The sequence below is a fragment of the Chiroxiphia lanceolata genome, chromosome 12 (genome assembly GCF_009829145.1).
Source record: "Chiroxiphia lanceolata isolate bChiLan1 chromosome 12, bChiLan1.pri, whole genome shotgun sequence".
NCBI lineage: Eukaryota > Metazoa > Chordata > Aves > Passeriformes > Pipridae > Chiroxiphia > Chiroxiphia lanceolata.
This window is the reverse complement of record NC_045648.1, coordinates 12,098,081-12,121,223: the sequence shown is the minus strand read 5'-3', so window position 1 is coordinate 12,121,223 and position 23,143 is coordinate 12,098,081. Positions and strand designations below refer to the sequence as shown.

Here is a 23,143-nt window from a genome sequence, read left to right as displayed (position 1 = left end):
ACATTACTTTTTCTTACTATTATGAAAAATATCTTTGCAATCATATAATCTCTAAAATCAACAAAAAATTTGATTTCAGAACATCCCAGATTTCATCCTTGTATCTAATACTTCAGTAATCAGTTCATGCATGCAGACACACTCATATGCTTTATTACTATTTTGTGATTCTCAGGTTGGGAAAACATGATGAAACATGACTTCAGACTTGGTTTTGTGCATACAACTTTTATTTGATCATTGTTTCATTTTCTAACAACATCTACATTTATGCCCTGTGAGCAGCTCATAATCACAGTGATGTATAAAACAAAATCGTCAGGTTTGTTCTGTGTCAATGTATTGAACATTCATGGAATAGTCACTGGATGACAGTAGACTTTGTGTGGTTAAAAAGTCACATTTTTACAGTACCTGGTAATAAAACACCATTTAAAATCAGAGCTCTGTTCTGTACAGTGGTGTATGTACATTGAAAAGATGGAAACTGTTCATATCCACATGGCAAGCTTTGAAATGCTGCTTCACCAACTGCAGTTCTCAAGCAGATGTCGGTGTATGGGAAGGGAAAAAGGACCTTTTAGTGCAAATATTCATGCAAATAGACCACTGTGTAACAGCCATAATCAAGTCAGGGAGAATGGAACTCAGAAGAGCTAATGGCTCAGATTAAACAGCTCAGATTCATTAACAGGTCTGCTGTGTCCAAATGCGGACAAAACTAAGTACTGTAGAAATCTGAAGACCAGAAAGACTATGTGCAAAGCATATCAGAGGAATATACTTAAAATACAATGGGAAATAATTTTGTAGGCTTGCTTACAAAAAAGTAAAAAATTATACTGCTTCATTTCCTTCATAGAGTAATTATGGTAATCATATTTCTGAAATTCCAGCCTACAAATTCAACAAAATGTAATACATTCAAGAAATCAGATCAGCATGCACTTTCTATCTATTTGATTTCATGTAATTATTTCAAAATTTGAATGAGAATTTATTAATTCCAACCTTGAGAAAAGTTTTACTTGGGAGAGACCTATAATTATGAGATGGGAATATCAGAGAGTAATTCATCACTACAAAAAATGCTTTTGTGTGTGAAATAAGCAAAGATGCATCCTGTGTATAAAATAGTTGTTTAATCCTAAGGAAAAAACCTCCCTTCAGTGGATTTGGTTTTGGAGTTCTCATACAAATGAGAAATGTTTGTCCACTGAAGTACCCTGGAGTGTTTTATAATACAGAATGAGTAAGAATGGGATTTAACCGTGATTGGGCGTTTTTGTTGATTTTTTTTCTTCTCCCAGCTACTCTAACAATATCCTAGTTTAAAGGATACAGAGAATGTAAAAATAGGGATTACATTAGATATTCCAAAGATTCATACCACGGTATCACTTCATGCCTTAAAAAATAGTAATCCTAGAACTGTAGAATCCCTTAGGCTGGAAAAGACCATTGAGTTTAGACATTAAATCCTATTTCTATGTGTCTTCAAATGCCAAATTTCATCTGTATGTACAGGTGGTGTGGGATTGCACTTCACAGTTGTCACTTTTGGGTACAATGCAAATGTTACGGAGGAAGCTTTAAAAGTAACCTGGCTGCAATAAATTATTCTGCTTGAAGTCTGATTTTTTTTTTTAAATTACTCTAGAAAATTTGCATACTGTTTTGAGAATTGATCTAAATATGCAGCTCCTCTCCTCATCCTAGACCACCAGCCTAATTCATTACCCTGGGTTGGAACAAATGATTATTTGTTGGGTTTATGCAGTTTTCATATGGTACTGGATAGATCTTCCTCTGCTGGACCTGCATCTGAGATCAGTGGTCTGAAGGAACAGATTAATTAATGTAATTAATTGTAATTATATTTTCAAAGTAAAAGATGTGAACAATTTTTCTCCTTTTTTTCCTCTTTTTTTCTTTCTTTTTATAGTTTAAATGACTTGGAAGGAAAAGATTAATATAAATCCTATTGTACATTGGTTGGTTGTCTTTATCAAGGCACTTCATCCAGAAAATCCCTTTCTTTGTGTTACACAGTATGAAAACTCAGGCTTAATGAAAATGCAAAGTCTCTGTCAAGGAGTGTTGTTGTTAAGCCAGGAAGATCTTTCTTCTTGACCAAACTACCAACTCATCATTAGGCAAGTAGAGATATCAATGCCCAGGTTGTACAGACTTCAAGACAGGTCAGTTTTGAGCAAGACATCTTGGATAGTTTTTTATCTTTTTCCTGTTAAGGACTGAGTATAAACGTAAGCCTAGTTTATAATTAAAACAAAAACCTGCGTGTGCAAAACACCTTTAAAAATGTTCTCTAGAAATCTGCTTGTTATTTCAGAAATTTTCTCCCTTGCCACTAAAAAACTGCGAGCATTTATCCAGTGAAATTTGCGTCTTCAGACAGTTTTGTTTTTCTTATGCTGCTGAATCTCTCTATGTCAGTGGGCATAAAGGAAGATTCTTGAGAGCAGGATACAGCCCAGTGCTCTTACAGGAGAAGAAACAGGGGCTATTTGGATAATTAGGGAGGGACACACTCCCGTGCTGTGGTGTGGGAACATGGGCAACAACTCCAAATCTTACTGTCTGAAGTAGAACTGAGCAATTAAAATCTAATCAGAAAGGATTTGATACAACTTAGCTCGGAGAGAATTTAAACTTCTTTACTAAACTGAAGTGAGGTGGGAGATTTCTGCAATTAACCAGATGAGGTGAGGGTGAGCGTTACCCCTCCATGTAACACTCATGTTAATGTTTCATATTCATTACCTCATTCTCAGCTGGTCTTACTAAGATGTTTCAGATGTTCTGCAGCAGGAGACTGGGTTTTAAAAACACAGAACAGTTATCTCAACTCCTGTTATTACCCAAACACTCTGAAAATTACTTCTTTTGGTAAAATCTGTCTGACACTGTAAGTCTTTGGTATGACAGGAAAACATGGTAAAAATAAATGTTTGAATGACTTCTTCAAACATTTTTTTGTAACTTACATATATCCTAAATATTTTCAAGTGTTTCTTAGTCTTAAAATTAACTTTAATTTTACTCATTCAGCTGTTTTAAAAAACAGATGATTGGAATTTTTGGAGTAGTCAAATACTGCTAAACTTTGGGGAGGTGGGGGGGAAAAGGACACATGTAGTGCCAGAATTAAACCTACATCAGGCATGTTCTTCTGTTGACCCCAAATCTCTGAACTTGCAGTATTTGAAAGGGAAGGCATAACTTCGAACTTGGTTTTAAAAAGTAGTCAGGAATTATGCATATCTTTTGAACTGTGGCCTGTGGTTCTGCTGTACAGGCAGAACAAGTTGTCATCTGACGTTGTAGTCATTTAGGGGCAACAAAATGTTTGACTCTAAGTATTTAACTAGGAATGATGAGTATTTCTTAGTGGCTGTGGCTGAGAAAGCCCTGTAACTAATGCTGATCCATTTTAGTCACCCTGACTCTCGTTTGTGTTTCTTCTTGGCGTGAAAACCATCTCCAGCAGAGGCTGCCTTTCTATGGGGTGCATGGATAAGTCATTGTTTTTCTGGACGTTGTTAAGGCCTCTTCCTTTCATTGTCTGTACTCTGCACCTCCTTAGAAGAGTCACCAGAATTGCTTTCATCATTACCATGGCAATAAACTTCCCTACACAGCTCCGGGGGCCGAATCCAAAGGGTTGGAAATAGCGTGAAGGGACCTGCACAGAATAACAAGAGGGATAAAATTTAAGACAAGTTTTTCTTCATGAAAGTAGCCAATATGATGGAGGTTGGTAGTAGGTATATTCTGAAAAACTTGTGGAAATAATTTTTTAGGAGCAATCCACACTGGACAGCCCTCCCACCCAAGTCAGGCCAAGCTACAGACATCACCAGGGGCATGTAATGGTTGAAATGCTCAGGTAGCAGGGATTGCACAGTTAAACAATTTAAGTCTGTGTATTGCAGCCTGTTTGTCCTGTGAACTACAGGGATTTAAGCCCAAGCTGTGAAATGGAGTGAAGCTTCTGCTCTTCAAATGCATTAAAGTTCATTAAAAAGTTTATCAGAAAATGTTCATTATAAAGCTCATAAATATCTGAAATACAGGCTGATGCCTTATCTAAAGAAAATCGTAAGATAATCATAAAGCCATACACCCACTACATTTGTCATTATAAAGGTAATGTTCTCAAGAACTAATTTCTCATAAAATGTAATGTTAAAAATTTTATTTGAAATCTAATACAGAGATAATACTGATAAAATTGTCTTCTGTCCTATCAATTGAAATATGAAATGCAGGATTCACAGAACTACTGAAGAATGCAGAGCCAGTTTCTGTTACTTTTATTGACACTGAATAGATACATTAAAAAGAAAGTCTGGCTATAAATAAATTATTTTTCTTCATCTGTGTAGCTTCCTTTTAAAAGAGGAAGATATTAGCTGTGTTCTGATATCCTATTTAACCTAAGAATAGAGTAGAAAAGGTTGGCTTATATTAAATCATCTAGGAAAAAAGTGTCCTTTTCTCCTTATTCTCAGACTGAGAAAAATGTTTTCTGTTTAAATTTTTTTCAAATAAACTGAGCTGTGCTTTTTGAAAAATGATATGTAAATACAAGTGTTTATCATACAGAGCAAGTCCAGCAGCTGGCAGTACAGCACAATGGCAAATGCACAGCCTGGGAAAATGGAAAAATGTTTAGATTCTAACAATGGCATCTTATCATAAATAATGCTGTGGATTGCTATTCACTTAGAGAACTGTGGGAAAATTGAGCCTGCCAGAATAATTATGTGGCAAACAGAATGCATCAAGTCAGATAGAAAATGTGTGGTTAAATATTTGGTCAAGGGGAAATATTTTTAGTAGCAAAATGTACTCATAAAATAAGCAAGACATCCATTTTGGTAGAAATACTTAGAATGAAAATAATGAGTGGCAAAGTGGAATCCGTTCACAGTGAATAATAATTTCAAAAAACTTCATCACTTGCTCCCTTCTTGAATTTTCTACAGACTTTTTTTCTTGAGCTGTTGTTTTTAATACTGAGTAAAGCTTTTTATGGGTAATAAAATAGCAGTTTAGAAATGCTAACCAGGTTGATTGGTGCTCATTTTTGTGTGACATACATGTTACACTTGGATTTTTGATAGGAAATATGTAAAACTTACAGGTGTTTTTCTGGCTTGTTTCTTTGTTTTCTTAACTATTTCTTCAGCTGTTTTTACTAATAAGTGCATTCTTGGTGTATCAAGGTGGGTCATCTACTTGTTTTTTTGAAACTGAAGTTGCTGTCTGTGTCTCTTTATTTTGTCCAGTGTCAGGCAACTATGTGAGCCCAGCAAATTTAATTAGGAATTTCTATTCAAAATTATTGTGTCTGGAGAAAACTGCTTTCTATATTATAATTACTTTTTATTTAAAAGGCATTTTGATAGAAAAATATCTGCCTAGATCTGATGATGATAATAATAATAATAATAATAATCAGGATATGTAGGTAACTAGACACTTGGACAAAGGTAAAACAGCCTTGTGGTCACAAAGTTCTTGATTAAAGTAAGAAGAAAAGACATTAACAGTAAACAATACCCAATGTTCCATAAGAAATGAGGTAGAAAACTTACATTTTTCTCAAAATTTTCAAGAGAAAACTCATTTGGCTTTGGAAAGAATTCAAGCTTATGCATGCGACCGATGTTGAGGATAATATTTGTCCCCTTTTTCACAGGGTATCCATCAATTACATCATCTTGTAAAGCTTTCCTCATGATCAAGTCCACAACTGGTTGGTATCTCATGCTCTCATAAATAAAGTTCTCCACGATTTTTAAGTTTGGCATGTCCTCACTTTGTATGTCTCTGTCACCTTGAGGAATAAAGCAGATGGTGAAGATGTTAGTTGGTTATAAATGTAATAGCTTCATTATAGAAATATCAAAACATTTTTGGAAGATTCTCAAGTTCTGAAATGGTAGGAAAGATCCAACAGCTTTTAAGGAGTTTTATGTAGCCTTAGTTATTCAGGAAATCTGAATAATGTTCATCAGCACAAACTCTATTTTATGATCTCTCACCTTCTTGTTAATACACTGACTCTTTGTTCTCCTTTCTTGTCAGCAACAGAACTCTGAAAGTCCTTCCCTGGCTTTTGTATGAGGGAGCAATAAGACACAAATAAGTCTTCCAACAGCTGACAGCAAACAGAATCTGGGAACAGTCTGGAGATGGGAGATAACTTTGTGGGGACCTTAAATTTTCACCCTGTGATTGGGTTTGGCTGGATGTACAGCTCAGTAGGTTTGCAAGATAAAATTTTCTACCCACAGTTGGTCATCTGCTGAAGGAAAAGGCAACAACATTCTACTGCCTTAGAGATGAAGGCTATCAGAAAGAAATAGGGAAAATGAGTAAGCCGAGTACTCAGCTCTCATGAGGACAATAAAATAAGGTTTATTAAAAGTACCTTTGAAAAAGAGTAAAGGACTTGTTATACATTTTCCAGTGTTTAACAGACCAGAAGTAAATCTCTAATAAGAGTGGATGAAATTACTTTCTATATTAGTTCAGTGTCAGGCTTTGAATGAAGTCTAGAGAAAGGAAAGAATACAAATTTGGAATATCTTGATTGTGTTTTGAATAGTTAGTAATTAGTACTTTGAGAAGACCAATTTGAGATCAAAATGGATGACAGCAGAATATAATTTTAATTTTCTCTAATCTTTCCCTTCTACAGTCATAGTGAAATTTAGAGAAGTTCTGTATTTCATCACAGAAAAATGTTGGTGATTAGAAGTATTTGAACTGAGTGTCCCCTTTTGCTATTTCAAGGTAAATGGAAAGCAAATTCAATGAAAGTTATGAGGTGAATGCTGATTTCCACTGCTGTTGCTGAGGAGAGAATACAGAACATTCTTTCTAACAGATTATCAATTCTGATGGTTCCTACTTTAATTTGTTTTACAAATTGCACATCTTCTTTCATTTGATCTTGAATAAAATCTTTTCTGCATAATGGTAGTTCATACGTTCTACAGCCAATGCTTCTGTTAGAAGAAAACACTTAACATTTTCAGCCTTTGAATTATTGAAATTAGATCACTGCAGAAGCAAAATTATAGTCCTACATCACTGACTTTGCAACTCTTGCTTACCCACAACAGTTTCAATTTCTCTCATCATCTCCTCTTCCACTGTGGGGTGCTCTGCAATCAGTATTAGCATAAAGAAGAGAGTCACAGACAGAGTATCAGGAGCAGCAATCATCATCTCCAGCACGCACTGGTTCACATTCTCAGCAGTCAGATCCCCTCTGTTCTGAAAAAAAAAAGGAAGTTTTGGAGAAAATGTTGATTGCTGACCTCTGATGCCAATGAAGGTCCCGCAGACTGTACAAATTCTTGACAGTCTATCTTCTGCTAAATGACATTTGTTTTTTGTCTTTCAGAGAAAAATAGAAAACTCATGTTTTGATGGATGTGTGTTATCTTACAGAAAAGCAGGAGTTTGTTCTTAGCTCAGATTCTTCTTTGTTTATTGCCTTTCTTCACGGAGTTTGTGAGCTGGTAGTTATTATACAAGACAGGATTTGTATAGTATTTGAAACCTTTGCAAACAAAAGGCAATACATCAAGATAAAAGACTGAGGTTAGAGAAAGACTGAAGGACATTCAGGGATAGATATAAGAGTTTCAAGGATCTTATTCAAGCCATGAAATAAATACAAGTACCTGATACCAAAACACAAGTATTGATATTTAAGTCATTGTTAGGGACTCCAGAGCACCAACTAATTGGCATCCTTTTATGATGACATGACCTTCAGAGAGGTACACAAAGTTTAAGTTGCAAAACCTGTGTTCAGGAGAATGTCAGAAAAATCAGTTGATTTTCAGAAATATTTTGAGTACGCTTCCAATACCTGTGCAAAAATCAGCTGGGATGCAAAATCCATGTGTTCATCCAACTTTTCAACAGTGGAAAGCTTTTGCCGTTTCTGCTCTATTAAGGTTTCCATTGCTCCTTTAAGATCCTTGCTGAAAACAGATGAAATCAATCATATTGACAAATATCTGCAGACTTGTAGTATATGCTAGGATATGACCAGAAATATAGAGATCATACCAGGAAAAACATCTAAGAATGGCAGAAATTAAGTATTCCTAGGAATGGTTATATGGTTCTTTGCAAAGTAGTAATAATAATATATATTTGATATATAGATTTGAAGGCAATTCTTTTCAAAAAAGTATTCTGGAAAGGCTTTGAATAAAGTCTTTAATTTGCATTTGTTACGAAATTTTGACTGGGTCTGTAGGGGTAAATGCATTTAAAACTTCAGTCCCCGTAAAGTTCTCAGTATTTATAACATCTTTTATGTATTAGAAAAAGCAAATGGTCCTTTTTGCAAAATTTATCAGAAGAATATTAGAAGTCTTCATATCCTGTGGTGGTTCTTTGCATTACTTTAAGTCCAGCAATCTTTATCTTCTTTCTTTGCAGTAGAAATTTATGAATAAATCCATTTTAATGGGATAGCTTTTGAAATATCAATATTTGCTTGCAGGGGCTTTCTAGTAATAACTGGACCATAACATGTGGCTATTATTTGCATTACATGATAAAGCAGCAATCAGTGCCATAATAAAACTAGCAAGCAAATGTTAGAGAAGGCAAATCTTGTGTCTAGTTCACAAGAACTGTCAATTACTTTAGAGGAACCTCCATCTTTCCATTAAAACCTTTATGTTATATAGCACTATCGAAACAATTTATTACACATACTTCCTAAGTAGCAATTTCTTTCGTTAGGTGGAATACAAATCCAAAATGAAAAAAAAAAAATGATTACCAGTTCTTTTTAGAGCCAGCCCTCTTTTGGCAAAAGACAGCAAACAAGATCATAAAAATAAAAGAGGCATTTTGTATTTTTGCCAAGAACAAGATGACAAAATGTACTTTTTCCTTATTAAGGAAAAACCCCTTGAAAAGGTTTATCACGCTGAGCACTGAGGTTTAATTCAGAAGTGAGTTGTTGACTCAAATATACACGTTGAGAGAACCAATAAATGCCTCTCTGGGATTGTGCCCTGAGTGTAGATGGATTTTCTTGTTCTGATGAGCTGTAACCTACTACTGGACTGTCCTCAACTAGGCAGCAAATGTAGCTTCATCCCATATGATGCCTTTTCTTTGTCTGAACTGAACCAGTGATCTTAACTGAGTTTCACATTTGAGTTGGCATTAATATTTTGGTGAATAAATTGGGACAGAATAGACAAACACTTGAAATTGTCCCCTGAGATCATCTGCTTGTAGCATCAGGGACAAATCTTGTTCTATCTTGGCTCTGTGGACAGGGGACTCCAGTAACCATCTTGTAGTTTCTAAAAGGCAGAGGAAAGCACCAAGGAATATCTCCTTCATAAGAAAGAAAGAGTCTTATGCAAATGATTTGTAAAACTTTGATACTTACGCTGCATCTTCATATTTCTTGCACAGCCAAGAAATCTTAAAAAATATGTCAGGCTTTAATAAAAGTGCTTGCCAAGCATCAAAGTAATTTTGAATCTTCAGTACAATGGCATTTTCTGAAAATGAACATTAACAAAAAAAAAAGTCAATAGTTAGGGAACACAAATAATTCAGAAAAATTAGTAATAAGTTTCTGTTCCCTACTGTAAGTTCATGGGAATTTGATAAACAACTGGTAGGTAATGTTTGTAGCACACTGTAGAAAAGGCGTAATAGATCATAGTGAAAACTCTTGCTAACTAGCTAAAAGGACAGATTGGTGTGTCAACCAGAGCCAAATAATCTCCCACAGGAGAGCAGGAGCAGAATGCTTGCAGAATATTGAAATGGGGTAACTTAGACATCCTGATAATATTATTTCTCTCATATGGCTTTGAGGCTGAAGAAATAGCAGAAGACATAAATCTTTAGATGAACTTTTAAAGGCAATAATTTAGTCTAGTGGAAAGGTTTCAGATTCTTTAATGCAGATAATATTGGGATTGTACCAACTCAGTGCATAAAAATCTCTTTAAATGGTACTATTCATTAAGGTGAATGTGACAACGTAATGTATATTTTTTGGTCATATACAATTCTCTTTTCTAACTAAAATGATAATAAATCATTCTCAGTTAATTATATGGTGATATAAGAGCCTGTTCTTGCTCTGTTTTTTGAAACAATACTTCTGAGTGATGTCAGTGAATTTTCCCTGGGCAAGCACTTTAGATTCATCGTAAGGCATAAAAATAAAGCTTTCAGTACCATCCAAAGGGATCCCAAGAAAAAGCTTGTTAGATGTGTCAAGCATGATCCGTCTCATGAGGTTCAACACGTTGATGTTTCCTAGTTCAGTTGTCACTTCCCCCAGTTTGTCCAGGTGATCCACTGTTGACTCCACACAAATTGCTATCATACGAACCAGACCAGGACCTGACAGAGCTGAAACACACGTGCAAAATTATTAGTTAATTCAAAATACCTTATTTATAACTTCTCAGTTGGTGACAGTGGTGTCAATAAAATGGCAAACGTTATCATGTCAGTGACTGGTATAAAATCAGTCTGAAACTTCTGAAACTGAAACTGGTTTATCATCCTCTGAAAGAAAAATGAAAGCATTTTGAACCCAAAGCCAGAGCTTTACTTATATCCATCCACTTTGTACTTCACACATTTTATGCCAGGTCTGTGCCATGTCATGCAAAGATATTTGGCATAATTTGGGCAGCCTTTCTGATTGGGAGGGTATCCACAGCCTCATCTGTACCACAGGCTCTGTGGATGTCCTGTCTCGTTTGCTTGCAATGACACTGAGCAGGGAAGAGAACTTGGGGATTTGTGGGGGGGATGGTGGAGATTTCTCAAATTATAACTCCTGGGTGCTCTCAAAGAGCCTTGTACCTGTGCAGCAATGTGTAATGTCACTGGGAAATACTGAACCTGGGGAGAAACAGCATTTCAGAGAAGATTGACTGTGCTACAGTGGTGCAGTGATTTACCTTTGGTGAAAAAGGGTCGAATTTCCTTCCAGTGCGCTGGGTTGTTATTAAATATGATCCCATTTTCATACATGCCAATGCACTGCAATCCAAGCTTGCTTCCAAATCGAGACACATAATGCCAGTGTTTCATTACATGGAATACACTTGAGGATCTGGGAGAGGATGAGAAAAAAGCCCCAAACAAATCCACCATTTCATAGATTGTACACAGCATTTTTATTCTGACATTTTACAGTTTCTCTGAAATGTGGACTTGCATTCTTAATTTAGCAGAAAGTATAATGCTTGACATGAAATATTCCTTTTATATGGTTAAAAATCTTGAAGACAAATACCTTCAGAATTGATATTAGAGCAATAATGTATTCTGCTCAGATTTAAAACTACTTTTTAGTTAAAATACCAAGATTTTAAACGGAATAGTGTGTATACATAGAAATATGTAGGTATGTAGATACACTCAGGCAGTGATCAAAGTCAGACATGTCACAGGATAAGGTAAAATATTTGATGTGTACTAAACTACATATTTACTTTTGTGGCTATTGGGTCATTTCCAGATACATACTGAAAGCATAAATATACACAGTTCACTTAAATATGCAGCATCATAATATGCAGATATGTGTGAGATAAATATTCTTAAATAGATATGTAAGGGAAATCTATGATATGTATAATTCTTTTTACAGCTGGAAAGGTTGATTTGCAGGTGCTGGCAGACAGGTTGTGACCAGCATTGTTGCTTTAAGATGCAATTTCCTTTAGAGGGAGCCAGCATTTCAGAAATGGGGATGTGATGAAAACCCAATGAAACAAAATCCAACAGAAAGAAAGAAAATCAGAAGAGAGATTGAAATGAAACAATGTGCTACTTTCTTTATCAGGTATCATACTCTATGGACCAAATCCCAGACTTGTTACGTGTGTTTAGTATATTTTTTCCACTGGGAAAAGTAAATGTGACTTTTGCTATTGACTGCAGCAGTGCTGGGTTTTCACTACAGTTTTGTGTGACCCAGAGGTAAAGTTAACCTTAAAGGTTTTTTGCACGTCAAGGGACATCATATGTAATTTCCTGAACATAAGAAGATGTTATTGAATTATAACAGCTGTCTCCAGGAAGGAAAAGGTGCAGCAGCCTCATTTTGCTTCCTTCCATCCCACACTCTCTATGCAGGAGATGAATCACAATGTTTTAAGGGAGGGTTTCATCAAGTGGCCTTGATTTTCCTCATGAAACTATTTAATGAAGTCCTCCAAAAGACATTATCTGTTTTAACCAGCACTACAAGTCCTTCCCTCTGCACTAGCATCTCAGTATTAGAACTGATGCTAAAAATTCAGATGTTATTAGTGAAAAGAGTATACTTTTGCAGAATTCAGGTTATATTTAGTTTTGCAGTGAATTTATGATCCACTGAAAACTTTTATTCTACATTCTTTAAAAAAAAGGTTGAATACTTGTTTTCTATGTACAGTCAATGACTTTAAGCAAAAAATATCTGTAGAAAAGCGATGTATTGACTGTGAAGTCTGATGCAGCTCTGGCATTGTTTGTCAGCACTCCTGGTTTGTTTCTGATGAATTGGTAGCACAGACAGTGAAAGGCAGGAATACGAATTTGTAGTATTTTCAAAGCATTACCTAAACTTTTCACTGCAGGTTTCAATATCGATGTAGGATAGGAATGTAAATAGTTTTCCTGTCATGATTACCTTTTTCTGCAGAGGTTAAAATGGAGATAAAGCTGACTTGCATCACATGGCAAATTCTGTGATAGTTCTCTGTGCTGGATGGTCTTTCAAAAGCTTTTACACAGTGGAAGCTGAGTAAGGGTTGATTGATATTGCTAATAAAAAGTTGTGATTCTTTATCAATTACACATTTTACCACTCTTTTTTTTTTTCTTTTCTTTTCTTTTTCATGGTATAACTCATAAGCATCCAGAAGATCCAAGAAGAAAGCAAACATCCACTGGAGCTAATAAAATGATAGGCTACAGTGTAGCATTATGTTTAATATTGTGTATAATTGAAGCCTATGAATAATCCCATTAATAGGAGTTGAATTACTCATAATCCTATAAAGCTGCATTTGCTTAATTAAAGTGTTGAATTGAAGCCATAACCTTCAAGCATTACTTCCACTTTAAGGAGAAACAGGAACCCAGGAAACTAAAATTTGACTTAATCCCTCATTGCAGTCAGTCTAGGTTCCTGAACAGAATGTAATCCTCATATTAAATTGAATAGTAAAATAGTAAATGATTTTTAGGACTGAGCCACAGTGCTTAATCTTCCTTTCCACAAAAAATTTAAGAGAATTCACCAAAATTCCAATAGCACAGTTGTTAAAGAAACAAAAGATTAGGAAAGCATCTGTGAATATCAGGAAGTAAAAGGTTTGTGTTAGGATAAATTTTGAAAATAACAACATCAGTTCAACTTTAGAAAAAAGTAGCGAAGAGGTTGCAAAAATATGAGAAAGCTTTTCAAGTTATTAAGGAGAGAAAGTAGAGGATTTACTTGCTAATTATAAATGTTTCTTCACCGCTGATCCAAACTCTCACAAAGTCTCCATATGTCTTATTGTAGTAGTTGCAGGCATTACCTACTCCCATCCAGAGAAATCTCCCGTGAGAAATGAGGGGGCCGATTCCCATGCAGTATCCTGGCCCTAAGGAACACAGTAAGAAAGGTTTGGTCTCAGCTGGCAAGAAAATATCCCTGAGCAGTTCACACAAACAATCCTGTTCTGAAACTGCCTGAGGAGCTTTGCACCTACAGTGGTGAAGCCTCCCTTAATACCTGTGGAAGTCTGGAGTGTTTTCAGTGTACCACAAGTGACAGGCACTTCTTCCTTGTACAACTCCTAACTGTTCTTTTTAAAGATATGTTTGGAGGAGCAACAGTTAGAAAGAGGAAATGATCTAGAAAAGATGCATGTGATACGTTAATTTGTGATTTTAACAAATCCGTTGTGTGATCTTGACTGAATTTTGTCTAGAAGTGTCACAGTAACACCTACAAAAGTCAGTGTCCTTTTGGTGTAATTAAATGTAGTTGTTATATTTCTTTTAAAAGTCACTTAAACTAAAGTGAGAAAAGAGGTATTTAAAGGAAAGAGTACTTTACTGTTTTGAACTTAGGAAAACATGCTGAAGTAGGAGCTAAGAATGTACTAATAAAAGTTTAATCAAGGAAGTTCTCAACTAAATCATTCCACTGTAGTTCAGCAACAAATTTCTCTCTTACAACAAAAAGGACAAAGTGGAGACAGAAAGAGAAAATTTGCCCCTAAATACCTTTGAAAGGAAGTTTCCTTCTTCAGGGAAAGCTATATTTGCCCCTTTGGTCTGTAAAATAGGAATCTGACTCCATAAAAACCCTCAAGTACTTACAAAATTTGTATGCTGCTTAAAAATTTTAAAAGTTGCTTATGGTTTCACCGTTTACTAATAGGAATTGCAAGATCCCAGATTATTTAAATACCTGAAAACTTAGAGCATATTAACTTAGTTCTATCTTCTTGTAGGTGCAATCAAACATTCAAATAGAATGTACAACCTTCTGTGAATACTTTCTCCTCGAATGGTCTTTGCTAAGGGTCTTTTCTCAGAATTTGATTCAGGAGTCACTGATCTGCTTTAGGGTTATTCCTGTCAAACACCTTTGGGAGATGTGTGCACTGTTCTCATTCATGCAGAAGGTGATTGCATTACATCTGATGAAAAATAAGCTGATGCAGTGATATCTACCATGAGCCCCCAAAATATTACAGAAGGGAAAGGGAAGCCATTTGATGTTGTTCTGTTCTGAAGGGCCTTCAGTACTAAACATGGAGAAAAAAACTGACAATCTACTAAAATCTGAATAATTTCCTAGATAATAGTTTTTTTATAGTAAAGACAACTTAGAAAGATTTAAACTTTAAACTATGTAAAAAGTCATTTATAATGCACATGAAAATATGAAAACTACAGTATGTAAAATGTTATTATATTTTTCTAGCATACACACAATAAAGATGAAAACTAAATGTCATATACTTACATGGCCAAGCCAGGGTTATTATGGAGGCTCGGAGGTTAGAATGAGCCTGATTTCTTTTATCAGTTATTTTAAAAATTTGTATTATTTAAACTGGCTCATAATAAATTTTGTTGTCACACAATCATTATTCACCGTTACTTTCCCACTTAAATTTGAGAAACAAACAAAAATTACTCTGGCATCTTTTAGGTGGCACTACAGCTAAAATTAATTTACCTGGTATTGATGAAGTTTCTTCATGATTCCATACGAGAAACAGAAAGCACATGAGAAGGAGTATGGGCACTGTGGCCACTGGCATCGTATCTTGAACAAGGCTGGTGATGTTGTAGTGCATTGGATTCAGAGTTTCCAGGACCATCTTTTCCAAGAGATTCTGCTTTGCTTCAGAGAGAGAGGGGAAAGAGGCAGAGGTTGTCAACGCTCAGATGTATTCAGTTTTAGTAGGTACCTCTCAACCCCTTTGTAGTTCTTATAAATGAGCAAATTAACTCTTGACGTAGCTTTATTTTATAATGAGAGTGACTGCTGGGACTGCTTGCCAGGACAGGCTTCATCACCAGCCGAAGCAGACATGCAGCAGACACTCTTTTTGCTTGGGAATAACAAAGATTTTCTGACCTTGATGTTGAAGCATAGTTTTGGATACTTTGGCTGACAGACCTTTTATCTCTGATGTTGACTTGGCTGGCCAATACTGAGGTTCACTCCTCTCAAATTTCTAACCAAAACACAAGAAATTAAACTTTCAGCACATGTGGAAGCACTGAATGAGTTCACTTGAAAGTTTTTTTCTCTGTTACTTAGCCGCTTCTATTCTTGTAGGCCTGTAGTGCCAGAGTTCTTTAATTTAGAGAATAACTATGGTAGTTTCTAATGATGCAGATAAACCTCATGTTTTTCTTCGAAACATGTATTACATGTTGGGGGGTTATGTTTGTTTTGGGGGTTTTTTGTTTGTTTTTTTGTTTGTTGGGGTTTTTTTGTCAACCTTTGAGTGTAATGTATTGCATTTCTTCATGGTTCATCTGCTAAGTACTTTGAAAAATATAGTATATGCCATAACAAACAGGATCATAGATTGTCTGTTACCATATTTTTCCTTAAGGAGGAACCAGCACTTGGCACAGGAAAGAAAATCCAAGAAAATGGTCAGGTCTATTATGCATAGAGGGAGTAGAAGGATTCATTCAAAGTCGTTTTGCATCTTTTTGTCTTAAATCAAAAAATATAAGAGGTGATTTTACCTGATAAGGAAGATGTTATTCTGTGAGTGAGAACTCGTAACAACAGAAAGATACTGCTTGCATCTGCCCAGTATTTTATTAATAAAACAGCTTCTTAAGTCTACCCTGACAAGAACTGATTTGTTTTGTTTCTTTCTGCAACTACATTTCAAAATTGAAGGATTATATTTACTTAACAGGAAGCTTTTTGATACAGTTTACTTTCAGCAAGTGCTTTCTTGTTTGTCTTGCACTTTGGTCTCAGGTTGCAGAAAAGATTACACTTGCTTTGTAGTGACCATCCCTGCTATAATTACATTAAACTAAGCCAAGAATGTGAGAGATGTTTTCTAGATAGTAAGGAGACGGTTTATGGTTGAAGCAGACGATGTATTGAGTACAGGCAAAACTCTGGGGAGGGGAGCAAGCAGTGGCTTGAAACCTGCAGGTGAATGCCATGCTCCAGTGTTTTGGATGATTGCTGTGCCAGGTTCCTGGGATTGCTGTGATCCAAAATTACCAATCTACCAGATGACCTTTTAGAAACATCATGCTATTCCAATACATAACACTGCTTCTCTTCTGGGAGTGTTCCCCTACATCTTGTACATATCCAACTGTTATACTGTCTTGCATGTTGTGGAAAAAAAGGGTTTGTAATCAAAAGTATTTTTTGTCACATAGTGGTGTTTATTAGTTTAGATTTCCTTGAATGCTATTTGTTATCACAAAAACCCCCATGCCTGCATGTATATGTAAATACTTTTATCAGTTTCAGTCTCTTTCCCTGTTATGAGCTTACAGCATTACAGAAGGAAATAACAACATTTAGAGCATAGTTTCACTTTTTTTCTTGCTTTTTTTCTGGGTCACCTTCATCTTTGTACTCCATTGACACAGATGGGCTCTGATGTGCACTGTTTTTTTGTTTTGGGTTTTTTTCATCTCCAAGATTCTGTTGTGTGTACAGTAGTTTCTCTGCCTCCTATTCCCTATGAAGAGAAGTAAGTAGCTGGTTATGCATTTGGGTGCTATGAAATAAACCAATTTCATTCCTCCAAATGTACATCTGTCAATATTATATCCGTAGGTGGAGCCCTGCCAGAGGTCAAGGCCCTGATATGTTTGCATGGTGTACTTTGCAAGCATGAGACTCCCCCTTTTATTTTCTGAAAATCAACCCTGAGTTTTGATCTTGCTCAGTTCTTAGTTATTCACAGCTGAAGCTTATCTTTGTTTTGACAGAGACATGGAGGCAGGTTTCTGTCTTTTCAAAACATACTGATAGGAATGGATTGAGTTTTAGGTTCTGGATTGTCCCAACTCCATCATTTTAGTAAAAGAACTTTTTCTTTTTTTCTGTGGCATGTCCAATACATCAGTGTGCACCTTGCTGTTACATTTATAAGTTTTGTATCTTGGACTGTGCTCTCATGTAGATAAAAGAATTAAAGGTACTGAATTAAATTTGATTCTTTTTTATACTCTTGAAATGATCTGACACAATCTTATTTTTAGTCAAAGTGGCTTCTCAAGGTCTTAAACAGTTTACATTTCCTGTGTTGAGAAGTTCTTTGCTTCATTTCTGTGAGTATGATCCAAGCAGAGTTTCAGGGTTTGCATTTGGACTGCTTTTTTTTTTTTTTTTTCTTTATTTCAGAAGTAAATTGGATCAAGAAAAATTCACTTAAATATATTTCAACTGAACTGCTTGTCCTACTTGTACTCGTTGTATTTTTTAGGAATTGTCCATGAGGTAAGTCACTTCTAGTAAAAACTCAGCCAAATAAATTTTTATAGTAAGCAGTCTCTGAGGAGACTGAAAAAGTTTAGAAATGGAGCAAAGGTAGAATGCCCATCGTGCAGGAAAGAAGTTGTCACTACTTTTGCTAATTTTGTGTTGAAATCTTCTATAGGTCATTTCCTTTCCTTGCAGCTGGTGGAGATGTGTGTCAGATCAGAAGGATTTATTGAATCAGATTGTTACTTACATGGTAGAAGAAGGATGGGGCAAAAAGAAAAGCTTTTAAAATCCCACTATTGAGTGTGGGAAAAGAGATTTATAATAAGAAAGTTCTTTAGTGACAAAATTGCTTTGCATGCCCTGACAATACTCACGGACCTTAACAGCTGGGGAACCATCTGCCAGCAGAGGGCCCTTTGTATTACTGATTTTTAAGTCTTGACTGTAAAACCCTAGGAGAATGTAGGTTCTGTTATTGCTAAAGGTGACATGAGGAATGATGACAAGTACAGAGAAAAGCCCATATATCTAAGGGACAGATGTATTGACTCCTCTTAGTCCAGTTAGAGCTTTGTAGTTAATGACTCTGTCAGTAAAAGAGCAAATTCATAGAATCATGTTATAGAATTGGAGCTGAAAATCTCTGACAATTTTGAGAAGGAGGAGATCATACAACTGTTGAAGAGCCATTCTTGTGTCCTGGAGTTCTTTCCTTTATAGTGGTTCATCTGCCAGGAGAGACATGGAGAAAAAATAATCTGCTCCTTTTTATAAATTCCCAAATATTAGTGACCAGTATTAGCAGCATCTGGAGCAACTGATCTAGGTCTAAACAGTTTGGAAAATAAATAGACTTATTTCACACAATAATAATAATAATAGTAATAATAATAATAAATGTTGGCTTATATAAGACCAGTAATTCTTTATTTTTCCCAATCAGATGTTGTAGCCTTTCCTTTCTTTCTAGAAGCTGATTCTTCATATTACTTGCTTTCACTCAAATGTTTAAGATTGAGGGTTTCATGCAGACTGTGAAAGTTCCACCTTCTACATGTAAGCATGCAGAGGGATTTTGTTGTGGGTTTCACAACTAGAAGGCCTCCCCAGGCAAAAAAGTAGTGGTTTTCTTGTATTTGTTCTGTGGGTGCTGCCTGAAGGTGCAATAATCCAGGAGGGCAGTGGCTTGTGGTGTCTGCACTGGTGTTCCTGTGTGCACCAGCAGTGTGCTTTGACAGCAAACCTGCAGATTATCCCCATTGCCACACTTCAGCAGGTATCCCAGAGCAATTTCAGAGCACACAAACTGGGGGATTTTTGGGTAGAAGTAGCTCATGGTGTGATGATGGGCTCATACACACCAGCTTTTAATGGGGATTCAAATGAACTCCCATGAAATGTGTACAGTGTAGAAAGTGGATCATCACCAACTGTTTTGTTTTACAGATCTGCTCCCCTTCTACCACTCTGTTTGCCAATGTTGATATAGACTAACAGGAAAACAGTATCTTTGAAAAATTAGTTTAATTAGTTCTAGGCATATAAGTATCTTGCTGTATTGGGATTATAACATTTATCACAGGATGAGAACTGTCTGATTCTTAGCTGCATGTCAGACCTCTTCCATAGAGCTCATGCTGAAGGAGTTTCACACAATTACTTCTAAGTTGCCTTTAAATTGTGGATTTTATTGCAAAGTCAGAAATTCTTTTCCCACCTGTTGAATATGTGGAACTACTGCAAAATTTGTTGCATTTGCATTGAATCTATTATAAGAACAATTTTAAAAAGTCAAATAATCTATGGGGGGTTTTTTGTGGTTACATTCCTTTCAAAGAATTAATTTGAAGTGGATAATTATCATCAGGTGTAAAACATACGTCACATCCTTGATAGAATGATTGTCTTGCCTTGAAAGCCTGTGGGGTTTTAAGTTGAGAACACCTCAGAAACCTTTTCTAAACTTAAGAGTGCTTAGCATTCCTTATAAACTGAGCAGTAAAATTACTCTGTAAGTATCAGATTGCATGTTTGTTTGCTACCTGATGTTCTGTGGTCTCTTCTAAAGCTGTAATTCTCTCAGCATGCAATGGGGATGTCACAGAGAGCTTTCCATCACAATTTATTGCTTATCTGATACTGCATTATGCTTGTGATGTTTTTTTTTTTCTTGGATTTCTAATATTTTTTCTTAATTATTTTTCACTTGCTTTGAATCTGTGTTTTAGTGACCTTATCCTTTGCTCCAGGTGGCATCTGTCACATTATATATGGGTTCATTTGCAATCACAGTGTGCAGAGCAGCCTTTTGAAAGTTAGGTGTTTATATTACTCTGTTTCTGGAAGCACTCTGGCTTGTAGTTTAGGTCTATTTTCTGCTTTCAACTCAATCTTCTGCAACTCAAAGGAAAGATAAATATGGTAAAATGTGAAAATTAGGGAATAAATCTCTTTTTCAACCATTTTTAGATTTGGAGTCAGTGGGTTGGAATTTGTGTAGTTGTAGAGCTCTATCACATCTAATTACTATGGAAATGTATTCTAGCAGTGTTGAATGGTTATTATAGCCTTGTGGAATAATCCTGTACCACTTGATTACTATGAAATCTAATCTAAATAGTACTTACAAATTTATCTGTTGTTTAGGTTAGAGGAGGGAAGGAAGAGGTGACAGCTTTCAGCAGAAGTTTGGAAGTGGGGATGTAGTTATGATTATCCTGGCAATCTAAAGGGGCTCTTGGCAAGTGAAGAAGGAGGTGGGACCCTAATATTGTGTCAGAGGGCAAGTGAAACAAAAATACAGAACATGTCCATGGTTTTGTGGTGTTGAAAAAGTGTCAGTACCGTGAGATAAGAAAGATTGTTATGTTTGATACCTCTGCTAACTTGGAATTGTGGTTTTCTTCATTTTAGTGAACCTCCTTGTGACAGCATTACTTTGTCTCTCAGCTGACCAGGATCTATCCCTACAGGATGCTTCTCTGAGTTTTTAAGTTCTGTCAGCTGCCTGTAGCAGCACTTACAAAGTGCTGCTGCATTGTTACATGTTGGTGGTGGCTACCACTGTATCTGCTTCAGTGTCCAAAACACTTGATTTCTTGTCACCCCTCCGACTCCAAGTGTACAGTGAGTTTCAAGGTGCAGAGAAATTTGGAGTTGCAGAACTGTTGTAAACATTGACACTCCTGTTGTCTAGAGTCAGTTTGGTCAATTAGTTTTCTTAGCACCACTTCTACTACCATGTGAGTGGGACCTCACTGGTCAATGCAGAATAAATCTTTGCCAGGGAAACAAACACATAAAAAATATCTTCTGTAAGTGTAAGACTCCATTTGAATATTACTATTTGTTTGGATAACTGCAGTAAAGGCAGTGCCTCTTTTTTTGTGATTTACATAGAGGTTGATGTGTGATTTGGAAAAATCACTTGCCAGTTTTAGTGCCTTTCACAAGAAGTCTCAATGCTGCTTAGAAACTACCACAATGTCCATGAAAAGTATTATCTACGTTAGATGGTAAAGGAGTTTCATCTGAAACATTCCATGTCCTGAAGCAGCACAGGTGTGTCAGTGCTTGGGAGCCTCAGAAAGAGCTGTGGAGATAAGCAAACTTCTGTAGTATTGGTAAAACTGGATTTTACTGCCTGTCTACCTCAAAGTTTCCTTAGAACACCATAAGATCTAATTAACTCAAAACTAACCAGTTGTAGAAAGAAATGTCTCTCTAATCTGCTTTTTATCAGACACCCTTGTTGTGACTGTGGCAAAGCAGACCTGTATGAGGAGGGTTTTCTGTGTGTGGCTGCTATCAGTTTCTATTGCTGCTGGGTAGGGGGTTTTGTTTCTGATTTATCAAGTAAAAGGCAGCTCTCTCTACCATGATTATGTCTCTGCTATTGTACTTTTATTGCTAGCAAATACCTTGATCAATTGAAGCAACAATTTAGTTGACACAGAAGGGATGACTCTCTAAAAAATGTAAATTAATTTTTTTTGAGTATTATGTAAGATATTTAATATCAATTATTCTATCAAAGTATGTAAAATTGCTTCTTAAGAAAAACGTGTCTGGGTATTTGAAAAAACAAGACTAAGGAAGAATGCATGACTACTCTCTAACCATTCTCCCTGCAAATGACTTCATTAACCAGAAATAATTGTTAACTAAGATATAGTAGCTGAAAGAAAGGTACAGCAAGCACCAACTTTCCTACAGCAAGCACCGAGAGAGATCAAGCTATGACAGAATAAAAAACTTCTCCAAGTCAGTTCCAGACTTGTTTTACATGATGACCTTTTTTTGACCTCACAATCCATTTTTTCCCTGCTGTGATAATGATGCTTGGAAACGTTGGCTTGTCCAAATTCACTCACTTTCCAACCAGTTCTACATTGCTATACAGCAGCAGCTGGCAGTGTCCATCCCACGATATGTATTCTACCCTAACTTTGTTGTGATACACATCAACAAAATTTTGAGAGTCAAAAGGATTAAATCAGAGACCACAGAAACAATGAACAGGTTTGGGTTTTTAATGGGGGAGCTTGTATCTATAAAAACTAAAGTGATTTATTATTTCTTAATGTAATATAAACAGTCTGAAAGGTTGAATGAAGTAAACACTTTCTAAGGATGACTATTCTGCAAGAACATTGTGCTATTTTTTCTTAAAATAAAACTTTGTAGAATACTTACAAAATACATAACATTACTGTTGTTTTAATACCAAGAATTTGGCTGAAGACCTGCAGATTTTCTACTAAAAAAAATAAATTTCTCTTTAAATAGTGACAGCATGTAATTTACACAAAGATAATTACAGTAACTCAGATTAAAGCAGCTCCAGAAGGTGCACTTCCCACTCAGAAGCAAAATAAAAGCCATTTATGTACTGTCCCACTCATACTGTTTGAAGAAAAATGCTATAATATGAATTGAAAATTTACCTGTGTCTTCTTGTTACTTCTGGATTTTTACCGGTGGAGAGTGCTATCCTTGTTACTGATGTGCTCCTTTTAAAGATCTGAATAGGTTTTCTGGTGATCACTCTCTGTAGCATCTTTTATGCAGGTGCTTCTTGTTGCTAAGAGATCAGTTGCT

At 35.9% G+C, this 23,143-nt stretch overlaps 1 protein-coding gene across 2 annotated transcripts; it reads right to left on the bottom strand.

Moving 5' to 3' along the window:
* Window positions 1–208: 208 nt before the first annotated feature.
* LOC116793032 (aromatase) lies at window positions 209–23,122 on the bottom strand. Of its 2 annotated transcripts, XM_032700586.1 has the most exons (10): window positions 22,990–23,122; window positions 15,290–15,457; window positions 13,547–13,697; window positions 11,016–11,170; window positions 10,279–10,455; window positions 9,473–9,587; window positions 7,919–8,033; window positions 7,152–7,314; window positions 5,625–5,866; window positions 1,942–3,706 (listed from the first exon to the last, which is right to left on the bottom strand). In XM_032700586.1, the coding sequence occupies exons 2-10, from the start codon at window positions 15,432–15,434 to the stop codon at window positions 3,455–3,457; spliced, it is 1,515 nt and encodes a 504-aa protein (XP_032556477.1). In that variant the 5' UTR covers window positions 15,435–15,457; window positions 22,990–23,122; the 3' UTR covers window positions 1,942–3,454. The 2 variants fall into 2 exon arrangements, with proteins under 2 accessions (XP_032556476.1, XP_032556477.1); XM_032700585.1 differs by lacking the exon at window positions 22,990–23,122 and having other exon boundaries at window positions 209–3,706; window positions 15,290–15,471.
* Between the last annotated feature and the right edge of the window lie 21 nt (window positions 23,123–23,143).

Bases quoted from the DNA above. Each gene is read 5' to 3' on its own strand.
- LOC116793032 (XM_032700586.1), bottom strand. From the start codon at position 15,434: ATGGTCCTGGAAACTCTGAATCCAATGCACTACAACATCACCAGCCTT. The intron at 10,456-11,015 runs GTAAATCACTGC...CGTGTGTTTCAG, and splicing joins TCGACCCTTTTTCACCAAAG to CTCTGTCAGGTCCTGGTCTG. The intron at 3,707-5,624 runs GTAAGTTTTCTA...TATTCTGTGCAG, and splicing joins TTGAAAATTTTGAGAAAAAT to GTCCCTTCACGCTATTTCCA.